General features: G+C 53.5%; 3 protein-coding genes across 3 annotated transcripts; 2 read left to right on the top strand and 1 right to left on the bottom strand.

Annotated features, from left to right (window-relative positions):
* Positions 1-1500: 1500 nt before the first annotated feature.
* On the top strand, positions 1501-3435 carry V2A60_006561 (ENTH domain-containing protein; the record flags this gene model as incomplete). Its single annotated transcript, XM_083257855.1, has 4 exons — positions 1501-1573; positions 1690-1759; positions 1848-2068; positions 2132-3435. The coding sequence occupies 4 exons, from the start codon at positions 1501-1503 to the stop codon at positions 3433-3435; spliced, it is 1668 nt and encodes a 555-aa protein (XP_083113981.1).
* Positions 3436-4468: 1033 nt separating this feature from the next.
* V2A60_006560 (uncharacterized protein) lies at positions 4469-5176 on the bottom strand (the record flags this gene model as incomplete). Its single annotated transcript, XM_083257854.1, has 2 exons — positions 4469-4912; positions 4991-5176. 2 exons carry the CDS (start codon positions 5174-5176, stop codon positions 4469-4471), a joined length of 630 nt encoding a protein of 209 aa, XP_083113980.1.
* Positions 5177-6396: 1220 nt separating this feature from the next.
* Positions 6397-12711, top strand: V2A60_006559 (nuclear protein 96-domain-containing protein; the record flags this gene model as incomplete). The annotated part of the gene is made up of 6 exons (XM_083257853.1): positions 6397-6511; positions 6592-6693; positions 6774-10540; positions 10662-10892; positions 10945-12540; positions 12601-12711. 6 exons carry the CDS (start codon positions 6397-6399, stop codon positions 12709-12711), a joined length of 5922 nt encoding a protein of 1973 aa, XP_083113979.1.
* Positions 12712-12778: the final 67 nt, after the last annotated feature.

The following is a 12778-nucleotide window of genomic DNA, read 5'->3' as shown; positions in this document are numbered from 1 at the left end:
CACCAGACAGTCACCTCGATACAGAGCTTCAGGGATTGTTTTGTTGTTTTTCAATTTAAGAGCGTTTAAGAACCTTTTAATATATACGGATAGTTGCTCAAAGGCTTTCCTCTAATCTTCATTTTCACAGCTTAAAAGCACTGCTTTCCTTCTTGCCTGTATGCCGTTGTTTGATGTGCCAAGCGAGGGGCGGTAAACGGTGCGTGGCTGTGCCCTTTGCGAGGGGAGGGTGCTCTTTGGCGGGAGTTGATACATTTGGCGTTGCCAACACATCAGGCATGATAGCTCTGAGTAGTCCATTGCGCCAAAAAAAAATGATTTCTTCATTGAGCGTCGTCATCTGTCAAGTTGCAACTTTTTTTTCCCCCCCGCTGTGCGTCAGTGTACTACCCAGCTGCCAGTGTCGGTGTGGCAGCCCTTTTTTTTTTTTCGCCACGCGGCAGAACCGAGCAAGGCAAGGACTCGTCATCAAGTCGGCTCTCCCGTTTACCCGTAGCCGTGACATCTATCATCGGAATTATGGCATTATTATTTGCAGGCGCGGAATGGGGGCAAGTTGTTATGCATATTGGGAGAGGAGCGAGACGGGCACTTTGAATAACGGTGATGCATGGGTGGGCTGATGTTGGGTACCTACCCAGGTACCCTGGGGTGTAACAGTGAATAGGACGGGGGCTTATCTGCCAGTCAACCGGGGATTTATTACATATAATATAACGGCGGCTGGGAGAGGAGACGACACCAAGATGAGACAGTCTACATTCACCTAAAACTGTCATCAACGTTGAAGCGTTTGTACCGAGTATAGTACAAGGGAGTAAGTACAAGGGCACTACTTTGGAGTTAGCTGTACTTAGACAAGCCGCCACAAGAGTCGCCAAGGGCTGCGCGTCTTTCAGCGCAGCTGCTCGCCTGAGATGGCGCCCTGGAGGTGTGGCACCCAGGGTACCTTAGTACTAACCTACTAGCCTTACTTAGCACTGCTAAGTAGCAGCTTCTGCATTCCAGACCCAGCCAACCTACCTAGGTACCTTTTACTTAGAAGCCCCCCCTCCTTTGTGCTAGCTTTCTGCTGGCCAACTTCCCAAGCCTCCAAGCCACATCCACCACGAGTCACGACCCGTTCCTAGGTACAGATTACACTACACAGCCAGGCGCTACTGATAATTCAATCCCCGACCTCTTGGAGACATTTCTCCGCCACAGTCCCATATCGCCAACCTCGCTTCCTCCTCCAGCATCACCATTCACAAAACACCCGCACCCCCGACACAGCACCAGCCTGCTACTACTGTCCTTTCTAGACGCAGCTGCGCCCGCTAGCGAGGTTGTCCTCCTTCCAGAAAAGCGCGCGTGCGACATCATAGACTCGATAGGTCCGGCGCTTCGGCTTAGCGTCGGCGAGGTAGTGACGACGCTTGCGGCCCTCCCGCAACCACCGCTGCTGCTTTTTGAATCACAGCACCACAGTCCTCTCGCGAGGCATCACAGTCGCCCACCATGTCCAAGGTTATGCGAAGCATCAAAAATGTGACCCATGGGTACTCGAGCATCCAGGCCAAGGTCCGCGAAGGTTCGTCTTTCCAGTCCCGCCCGCATCGTAAACGCCACGACGCGGCTTGGGCGAGCTGCCCGCCTCCCTGCCTCGACAGCGCATCTGGTGCTGACCCTCTCCCTCTCTCTCAATAGCGACCAGCAACGACCCATGGGGTCCGACAGGCACCCAAATGAGCGAGATTGCTCAGATGACCTTCAACACGTAAGTCAACCCTCCGTTGGTCGCCCTATCTCCTCTCGCGGCATATACGTGCGGGGCCCGCAACTGATCACGCTCGCCGCCCCTCCAGCTCGACCGAGTTTTATGAGATCATGGACATGCTCGACAAGCGCCTCAATGATAAGGGAAAGAACTGGCGACACGTTCTCAAGGCCCTCAAGGTCCTCGACTACTGCCTGCACGAGGGCTCCGAGCTCGTCGTCACCTGGGCCCGCCAAAGCCTTTACGTCATCAAGACTCTTCGCGAGTTCCAGTACATTGATGAAGACGGGCGCGATGTCGGCCAGAACGGTATGATGCTCGTCAAACTGTGCCCGAAAAAAAATTTGCCGGCTAACCTACCTTACTTGACAGTCCGCGTCGCTGCCAAGGAGCTTACTTCGTTGGTTCTCGACGAGGAGCGTCTTCGCGCAGAGAGAACCGACCGAAAGTCATGGAAATCCCGCGTGACCGGCCTCGAGGAGAATATGCCCGATTTTATGGCCTCTTCCTCGCAACCCCAACGACGACCCACCAGACGCCCACAGAATGACGAAGAGGATGCCGAATACAGACTTGCCCTCGAGGCCAGCAAGGCTCAGGAGGAGGAGGATCGCAAGAAGAGAGAAAGTAGACAAGGCGGCGCCGATGACCCCGATCTAGAAAAGGCACTGAAATTGAGCAAGGAGGAGGAAGAACGAAGACGACGCGATCTCGAGGACCAGAACGCGAATGCCCTTTTCGGCTTCGACGAGCCTGCACAAGCTTCTCAGCCCCAGCCTACCGGTCTCAACCAGGGTTATCAGCAGGGAAACCAGGTCAACTTTATGGGTAACCCAATTGATCAAAATCAGATGATGGGTCAGCCTACAGGATATATGCAGAACCCGTATCAGACCGGCGTGATGCCCAACCAGACCGGCTTCCCCAACTATAGCAATAATGGCTTTGGTATACAGCAGACGGGCATGGGCATGGATCCTTATGGCCAACAGCAGCAATCGATGCCTTCCTTCCAGCAACCGCAGCCCACCGGCTTTAACCCTTACGCGCAACAGCAATCGCAGCCTCAGCACCCCTCTGAGCCCTCGCTTCAGCCCGGTAGCAACAATCCGTGGGCCACCAATCAGTCTCAGCAGTCTCTAAAGCCTATGCAAACCGGCTCCAACAACCCATTTGCCCAGTTCAACAACCGTCCTCAAGCTTCGTCGCCAATCTCTTCACTCTCAGCCCTTCCGGAGCAGAAGACGCTGTCTTCTTTCGGCCAACAGCAGCAACAATTCCCTCAGGTGCAGCCTCAACAGTCACAGATGAGCTTCAACCAATCCCAGACCGGTCTGAACAACCAGCCCAAGAAGGAGCTGAGCGAGCATGAGAGTAGGCTCAACGCCTTGCTTGCGTCCGGTGATGGTATGGATACGTACGGCAACACGGGCGACCTCCGTATTCCTGCGCAACACACAGCGCCCGGGATGTTTATGAACAGCGCCGGTTCCGGTGCCGCCAGACTGCAAGCCGAGGCCACGGGCAGCAATCCATTCATGCGTCAGCAGTTCACCGGCATGCCCAACATTAACTACGGAGGACCGAATGGCCAGCAACCTAACAATAACCCTTTTGGTGCTCAACAGCAGCCACAAAGGCAGCAGCAACCTGGTCAAGATCTGATTCAGTTTTAGCACCTTCAGGGAGGGCAAGAGATGAAGAAGAAATGAGACGAGACACGGGTCGACAACTATGTTCTCTCATGTTTCCCTTTGTAAATTTTTCTTTCGCCTGTGTTCTCACACTTTGCGAGTTGGTGTTTTCTGGCTTTTCTTCTTTGTTCCTTGAGAAAATATGTGCAAATTTATTCTTATAACCTCTTTAGGACTTTTCAACCTGTTATTATCCCCCCTTCTCTTGCGGGATCTTTGTGATTGGGGGTCATCATGTGTTATGTTTTGTTCTTGCCCCTTCGTTCTGTCCTCCATTATACCTTATCTATGATTCTTATCTTTCTTGGGAGGGAAAAGCAGGGCCAATTTTTTTGCATGTAGATTGACTCTTCCGATTGTGAAGCGTGGGCAAAGATGGCTTAGCTAGCATAGGCAGAGCTGGACAATGAGGTTTTTTTCTTCTAATTTTTGATATGCGATGAACGCGGGCGACTCAAGACGAGAGCGGGTAGAATTTGTTTGTGTTTAATCCATCGAAGGTAGGACGTTTTATTTGCATTAAAGATTTTAAATTTGACGGTGTATTTGTCCTGCTCACCAGACCATCAAGAATACAACAAAAAAAAAGTACAGCATCAATCAAACTCCAACAACGCCGCGCTTTCTTTTCGAACCGCTTGATAGCGATGTGACATTTCCAGCTTGAAACAAAAAGTTGAACGCAGATGTTCACTTGTCCTTGAAGGGTTGCAAACGCCTCTACATTGCTCCTACACCCGACCGCCCGGGCCCTTGGCGACTTTCTTGCCCTTATATGGCAAGCGGCGGTGTTTCCGAGAAAACGGGAGCCGTGTGCTTCGAGCTGCATCGATCCGCGTCTTGTATCGAGATTGGTTGTTGCAGGTTCGTTTATGTACGCGGGTGCGACGCGGGCCGCGCCGTAAATTTTGAATGGCTCCGCGGAGCCGGTGCTTTTTTGTATCTCCCTCTCCCAGTCTCCGCCAGCTGACTGGACATTTTGCGGAAACCAGGAACATGGGCGAGAAGGGTATCCTTAGCCGGCCTCCTCCATCATCTGCATAAACTCATCGAGATTGACGCCACCCTTGCCCTCATGGTCAAGGTGGTCGATCATGCTGAGAATCTCCTCGTCGCTCAGGCTGCGATCTTCTTTGATGTCTTGAGCGAGATGGCGCATATCGTCAACGGAGATGATGCCGTCCTGGTCATAGTCGAACATGGCAAAGACCTTGGCGGCCTCTTCGCGCGGGTCGCGGCCGGCGATAAGCTTGGAGGCGCAGAGGCGGAACTGGTCGAGGTAGAGGTGCAGGCGGTTGACGGGACACTGCTGGTCCTGCCAGTCAGGCGGCACGGTGCCATAGGCTTCCAGCTCGCGGAAATACTCGGGCTTAGAGAGCTCAAAGCCGAGTGCTGCGAGAGAGTGGCGGAACTCGTAGCTGTTGAGGTAGCCCTTTTTCTTCATATCCATGAGGTCAAACTGCAGGTTCGCGTGTCAGCCAAGCCCAATTTCGATGATAGTAGTCTACACAGCAGGTAACAGGGGGGAGGCTCATACTACTTCGTCGATGTGTTCGCGGTCTTCGTCGGGAATGCCAGCATAGTCCTCGTTGGACGTTACTTGCGGAGGCGGAGGCGGTTGGCGCTGTCGCTGGTCCTGGCCCGAGGGGCCGCCGGCAAGAGAGCGCCCAGCAAAAGGTCGCGGGGTCGCAGACGAGCTGAAACCCATCGGTCTGGAAGCCATGGGGTGCGGTCGATGGTTTGTAAAGTGGAAAAGATGTTTGTGTGGTGTCCAAAAGAAAGCCTTGTCCAAACAGGTGAGAAAAAAAGCCAAGGCGAGGAAGCCAAAAAAAAAAAAAAAGGGAAGGAAAAAAGGTTATTAATCGAGAATCATGAACAAAAACGATTTCAATAAAGTTTGACCCAGCGAGACAGAGCGACGAGCCTTTTGATTGATAATCTTGCGCGTAGGCAGCAAGGATGGCAGGGGAGAGGTTGTCAACGGTGCCGACGGTGGCCGATGAAGACAGTAAGTAGGCAATGGTCACTTTGCGACGCGACGCCGAGGTGCGTACAGACGCGCCGCGACTTTGCAGGAGCGGGCAGAAATACGCCTTGCAGTCAGACAACAGTACTTGGCGGCGCGGTACCTCCCAGGCAAGAGCCAGGCAGCAGGTCACCTGCCACAATGTACAGCTCCGAAACGTTGTGATTGGTGTATGTTAGTCAGCAGCCCGGACCTGGCCAATGGCAGTAGTGAATTGGCCAGCGGAGGCAGCAGCCTGAACGAGCGCCTAAAAGCCAAACACACGGTGCACCCAAGACTGCTCACCTAATAAAAAGGTCCCCCAAGAACCACTGGCACCCTTCCTGGTAGAAATTCCCCCCCAAGCCGCGCGAAAAAAAAAGAACTGGCTGGGCCCAAGGACCAGCCAACCTGGAAACCTCAACCTATCCCCAGAGCTTCGTGCTAGAGCGAAACCTCTCGCCACATCAACCCAGCTTGAGGTCATTTCCCACGGCGCGTTATCGCCTTTCGCCTCTCGCGTTCATCTCCCCCGGCTGACGGACTTTGTTCACCTTCAGCATCCATTCATTGTTTGTCTTCTTTTCTTCTCCCTTCTCGTTTTCTTCCCGGCGCGTTAGCTCCCTAGCGAGCAGGAAGCTATCTCAGGCCGAAATTTCGCTACAACACGCGCAACGGGCAGCTTGACAACACTGCGCGAAAAGATATCTGCCCAGCCATCCCCTCGGACTCGTCCTCGCTCCGTCGATCGAAATCCTTATCCCTCTTGTCCCTCTCCGAAGTCGATGAATCCATCACGCGCAACTTGTGCCGACTAAAGATTTTCGACTTGGGGGCCTTCATCTAGGTTGCGGCCGTCAACACCTAGCCTCCCATCACACCTTCCCTCCTGACGGCATCACACCCAGTCATTCCATCTATCCCCAGCGGCCTTCATTATGTCGTTTGGCGGTGGTGGCTTCGGCGGCTTCGGCCAGAACAACAACAACCAGCAGCAGCAACAATCGTCCGCGTTTGGCGGCTTTGGCCAGAACAACAATAATACCAACACAGGTACGTTCCATCATCCTGCTCCTCCCTCCTGTCAAAGCCATCCCTATGATGGGTGATGTGCTGACGAATGGCTTTCCCAGGCTTCGGTGCGACTGCAAACACTGGTGGAGGCTTCGGCGCCAACGCCGGCGGCGGCGTTTTTGGAAGCAGTAACAACACTGGTGGCGGCTTCGGCAGCGGAGGTAAGCTTCATCGGACTAGTTCCTTAGCTTGGGCTTGCGATTTGAAGTCAAAGAAGAGGTTCCTTTACTAACTTTCATAGGCGGCTTCGGCACCAACAACAATGCTGGTGGTGCCTTTGGCAGCAAGCCCGCTTTTGGCGCTCCGGCATCAACGACCGGAAGCTCCATGTTCGGCGGCGCTACTGCAAACAATTCTACAAACTCTGCCTTTGGCAGTTTCGGCAACAACAACGCTAACACCAACTCGGCGTTTGGTGGGAACAACAATGCTACCTCTGGTGGCCTCTTCGGTGCCAACAAACCTACTGGCTTCGGCGCTTCGACGACTGGTAATTCCCTCTTCGGTGGTGGAGGAAGTAACACAACCACGACTGGTGGGTTCGGTGCGAGCAGTGGCTTCGGGGGGAATAATGCCCTGGCAAGTGGCGATCCTCCCGGTACCGCTGTCACCCCTTTCCAGGCCTTTACAGAGAAGGAGGGCTCTTCAACAACATCCAACGCCTTCCAGAACATCTGTTTTCAGGATCCCTACAAGAAGTGGTCTGCTGAAGAGTTGCGACTTGTAGATTACGTCCAAGGCCGAAAGCACGGCAATGCCAGCGGCAGTGGCGCTTTCGGCGTTTCTTCCGGCTTCGGTGGCGGCTTTGGCGCAACCAACAACAACAATCAGACGACCAGTGCCTTCGGTACCAATAATGCGAACACTACTACCGGAAGCGGCCTTTTCGGCAACAATAACAACAACACTGCCAACACCGGAGGGGCGTTTGGCTCCGGAGGAACATCAGCTTTCGGAGCCTCCAACACCACCACCGGAGGGGGATTATTCGGAAACGCCAACAAGCCCGCTACTGGTGGTGGTTTGTTCGGTAGCGCCGGGGCGCAGCCTCAGCAGACTGGCAGCAGTCTTTTCGGTGGCGGCAACAACAATGCAGGTGGCTTCGGCGCCAACAACAACACTACCAACAGTGCTTTCGGTACCCCTGCGAACACCACTGGGGGCGGCCTTTTTGGCAATGCCAATCAGAACAAGCCCGCCGGAACCGGCTTCAGCTTTGGCCAGAATGCCAACAATAATGCTACCGGTTCTGCTTTCGGTGGTGGAAATACAGCCAGTCCTTTTGGGGCTACAAACACCACAAGCAACACTGGCAGCGGTCTCTTTGGCGGCAGCAATAATAATACCACTCAGCAAGCCTCTGGTGGTCTGTTCGGAAATGCAAACAACGTGCAGCAGAACAATACTGCGTCTCCTTTTGGCGGTTTCGGCGGTCAACAAAACCAAACAGCGCAACAGTCCGGTGGTGGTTTGTTTGCTAATCAGAACAAGCCTGCGACTGGCGGACTCTTTGGCGGTGGTGCCGCTACTACCACCAACAATGCCACTGGCGGGGGTCTTTTTGGCAATGCTGGTACCAACAACCAGCAAACAGGCTCTGCATTTGGTCAAAGCAACTCCGGCGGACTATTTGGAGCAGCTAAACCTGCTAGTGGTGGCGGCCTCTTTGGCAATAGCACCAACACCCAGAACAACACTACTGGCGGTGGCTTGTTCGGCGGCGGTGGCCTCGGTCAGAACACGCAACAGAATAACTCCGGAAGTCTCTTTAGTCCCGCAAACAACAATCAGCAGAAGACTGGGGGTCTTTTCGGCAGCTCGACTCAGGCCACCGGTGGCAGTGTATTTGGAGGACAGAACAACCAAGCTCAGGGTTCTTCCCTCTTCGGTGGTGCCAACAATCAGCAAAACCAGCAAGGCTCGGCCTTTGGTGGATCCGTATTGGGCAATTCTCAGCAAAATGCCAATGCTCCTCAGGGTCTCACGGCCAACCTGAATGATGTGTCTGCCTACGGCACTCCAGCTCTCTTTGCCAGTCTTGGCGGAAACGAGTCCCCGAATCCAGGACCGCTGGCCACGCCACTCAACGGCAACTCCAAGCCACGCAGGAGCTCGATTTTACCCATGTACAAGCTTGCTCCTGCTTCTGCTTCTCGCTTCGCTACTCCGCAAAAGCGTGGCTTTGGCTTTTCGTACAGCAGTTACGGCACCCCCGGAGGCAGCCCTGCCAGCCTATCCAGCACTCCCAGCGGACTTGGGCGCAGTCTGCTTGGCTCTAGCTCTAGTGGAAGTCTGAGCAAGAGCATGTCTACCAACAACTTACGTCGCACCTTCAACAGCGAAGATAGCATCCTCGCTCCGGGTGCCTTCTCGTCAAGCTCCAACACTCGCTGGTATGGAAGCACAGGATCCAAAAAGCTTGTCATCAATCGCGAAATTCGGAGCGATTTGTTCACTACACCTCAAAAAGATAAGCCCGCAGCGGAAAGCAATGGCACTGGCCGTAAGTTGTTGAAGCGTGTGAGCTTCGACACCAGCAACGTTGATTCTGAGGAGATCACAACGCCTGTCCGTTCTCTTCCGGCGGCGATTGAAGACAGCCCTGGCACAGAGGTCGAGGATACACCTCGTCAGCCCAGACCCACCGCTAATGGAACCAAACCGGTTGAGATGGAGCAAGCCTCGAGTGGAAAGGAGTTGGCCGTCGTGCAGGAGGACAGCGGCGCTGCTGCTACCGCTGCTGATGCCCAGGCTTCTCCAGGTAGTGGCTTTGACAATGCTCCCGGCCAGTACTGGATGCAACCCAGCAAGGATGAACTTCAAAGCATGAACCGCATTCAACGGCAGAAGGTTGACGGATTCACCGTCGGCCGTGACAACGTTGGTGAAATCAAGTTCAAGGTCCCCGTTGATCTGAGTAGTATTGATCTAGAGGAGATTTGTGGCGGCATCATTCAACTGGAGCCACGATCTGCTACCGTCTATCCTGTCGCTGCCAAGAAGCCCCCCATGGGCAAAGGCCTCAATGTTCCCGCTAGGATCTCCCTGGAGCAGTCTTGGCCTCGTGGTGGACGTGAGAAGCGTGTCACCAGCGATCCCAAGCGCTTTAACAAACACATCGAGCGCCTCAAGCGCATTCCCGACACTACCTTCGAAAGCTACGACAAGGACACTGGCGTCTGGGCTTTCTCCGTTGAGCACTTCACCACCTACGGCTTGGATGACTCTGATGAAGAGGACGAGACTGACTCTGATATTCAACCCTCGCGTGAAATGGACGTTGATGCTATGACTCCAGGCAATGATCTGGATGGGAACTCGGGAGCTTTAAGCGAGAGCAGTAGGCAGCTATTCCGTCGCAAGGGTGTACCCGGTGCCTTCGATGAGCAAGAAGTCTACGAAGAGGAAGTGCCCCTAAAGCAGTCTTTTTTAGGGGCTAGCTCCGCGGATTCTGCGCCTAACGAAGTCAGACTGTCTCTTGAAATGGAGGACCTTGCTGACATGGGCGAAGAATATGACGAGTCCGATGACGAAGACATGGCGAGAGCTTTGGTCGGACCGCATCACGCCGCGGAGCTTGAAGAAGCCTCGTCGGAGGATGAGCAGGATGCCAAGAGAGGCACTCCTGGCGGCATCCTTAGAGCCAGAATGCGAGCGATCAAGGACTCGGCTGGTCCTGTTCGGCTCGAAGTGGCTGATGGTGATGACTGGACGGAGATGCTGCGTAAGACTGTCAGTCCGATCAAGCGCGACAGACAAGAACTACGTGAACTGAACGAATCGCCGTCCAAAAACCCTAGCGGGCAAGACGACAACTTCATGGCCTCTGTTTGGGGACGTCGCAGCATGGGACGCACGGATAAGAACGACAGCTTCGCAGGCAATACGGCACTAGATAAGAGTCGGGGGTTTGCCACCAGTATTGACTTGATGAACTCGTTGTTTGAGAAGCCAAAACCCATGCGCGAAGGTTTGCGCGCTTCTCGTTCTGCTATTGGATTTCCTCAGGTCGGTGCCCTCGTTACAATCTGATTTGATTTTTTTGCCTTCTACCACACACAAATGCCTCGGAGACCAATTTGTATCTAGCACCGAACCTCAATAAATGCTAAATTGTTTATTTTCATAGTGGCCATATAACCGACAAGACAAATCATTCGACATTGATGCTAAAGAGAGTGCTTTCCACCGCACCCCTCGAGTCACCTGGGGTCCGGGTGAGACACTGGTCGTTACCCAGCCACGGGAAAAGCTCTCATCAGCTCACCTTCTCCGAGATCACGTTGATCTTGTAAACCTGCACAGAACTAGCATCGAAAGTGACGTGAACAATGTGTTCTTTGCCAAGTTTTCTAGCCCGGTATGTGTAATTTTTTTGTCGAACCATGACAGCATGCTAAGAAGCCAAAAAGTCGTCCACAAAGTACCTGCAAGCCCAGGACAGGCTGACCGACGTTCGCATGATTGATGGCGCTCCTTTCGCTATCCTCCGTCAGACAAGCCTCGGGGACATTTTCCATCATCAGGATATGACCGACCCTGCCAGCCTCCAAGAGAAGCGAGTTTGGGATCTTGCCAACATTCTATTTGGCCATGAATACAATCCCAACTTGCCGGAGCACATTGCACGCAAGAAGAAGCTATCTGATTTCTGGACTGAGCTTGTTGAACAGGCCTCATCTACTGCCATTGGCAAGGCTGTCTCGAGCGAAGAGAAGGCCGTCGCTTGCCTCGCTGGCCATCGCATTACGGAGGCTTGCAAGTATCTTTTGGAGGGACAAAACTTCCACATTGGTACCCTAGTGTCTTTAATTGGCAGTAGCGATTCGGCTAAGAAGGAGATGAAGGAGCAACTCAAATCTTGGCAAAGCTCCAAGATGCTGTCCGAGTTCCCCGAAGCTCTTCGGACAATTTGCGAGGTGTTGAGTGGCAATGTATGTGTTTGCGAAGGCTTAAAGGATGTGCCTGTCGAAGACCGCATGGACTCGTTTGTCATTTCTAAAAAATTTGGCCTAGACTGGAGGCAAGCCTTCGGTATGCGACTGTGGTATGCGCTGAACAAAGATGAGGATGCCAGGACTGCGGTAAAGTTGTTGCGCGACGATATTGAACAGGACAGAGAGGAACTTCCTGAGCCGTGGTATATTGAGCAAGGCATCAAGCCCGTGTGGTTCGATGCAGACTCAGGCAGGCGCCAGGATCTTCTATGGGGCTTGCTCCAGCTGTACGCCGAGCCAAGCACGGATCTAGAGGCCATCATACGTCCTGAAAACTCTCAGCTGTCACCCCTCGATGCTCGACTCTCCTGGCAACTAGGCCAAGCTCTCTACTCTACTGGCAAGATATTACACGGAGAACACGATGACACTAAAGCTGATGCTGCGACTGTTGCTTATGCAGCTCAGCTGACCAGTGCCGGCGATTGGCTGGAAGCGATTTTTGTACTGCTACATCTTCGTAGCGCAGCCGCTCGCAAGCAAGCTCTGCAGGAGCACCTCAGCCATCACGCCCGCCACATTGGCGCTGAAAACGGGCCCAACTTTACCACCCTCACAGAGAAGCTACTTATTCCCGCCAGTTGGATCTGGGAAGCTCTTGCACTGTACATGCGAAGCGTGAAGAAGGACGCCTCGGGTGAGGTACAGTGCCTGCTCCGCGCCGGTTCCTTTGAGGAAGCGCACCGTGTCCTGGTGAACCAGGTCGCTCCGCGCGCCATTGTGGAACGCGACTATACCGGCTTGTCCGAGCTCATTTCACAGTTCAAGGGCCGGCAAGACAGTATATCGCAGTGGTCCCTTGGCGGTGAGATCTACGACTACTTCCTCGCCTTGATGCAGCACCGCAGCAAGAACGAAAGCATCCCTTCTACGTTACTGGAGAGGTTACTTGTTGGGCTTAACGCCATGAGCGAAAGCAGTTCTGACAAGGAAATTCTAAGATATGCGGCAGTTTCGGATATGGCTGATGAGACGGCGAGAGAAATTATCAAGATGGCCCAGAAGAAGCAGGTATGTTGTTGCGTTGCCGGGATCAGCTTTGTGCGGGTGAAGGCTAACATGTCCCGATAGGATTTGGATCTGCGCTCCAGAATTTTGCATCTACCGCTGACGCAGGATCGACTTCTTGCTTATTCCGTCGATCTGGGCCTCGACAGATATCGTGAGGTCATATCTTGCTGAATGAAAGAATGGTTGATATGACTCCAGCATTTAGTTTGTTTGGTCTTTCTTGATATACAGGTGAAGC

This window comes from Cordyceps javanica, chromosome 4 (genome assembly GCF_051103115.1).
Source record: "Cordyceps javanica chromosome 4, complete sequence".
Classification (NCBI taxonomy): Eukaryota; Fungi; Ascomycota; class Sordariomycetes; order Hypocreales; family Cordycipitaceae; genus Cordyceps; species Cordyceps javanica.
Note: the sequence above shows the minus strand (reverse complement) of the source record. Positions and strands in the feature narration are given on the sequence as shown.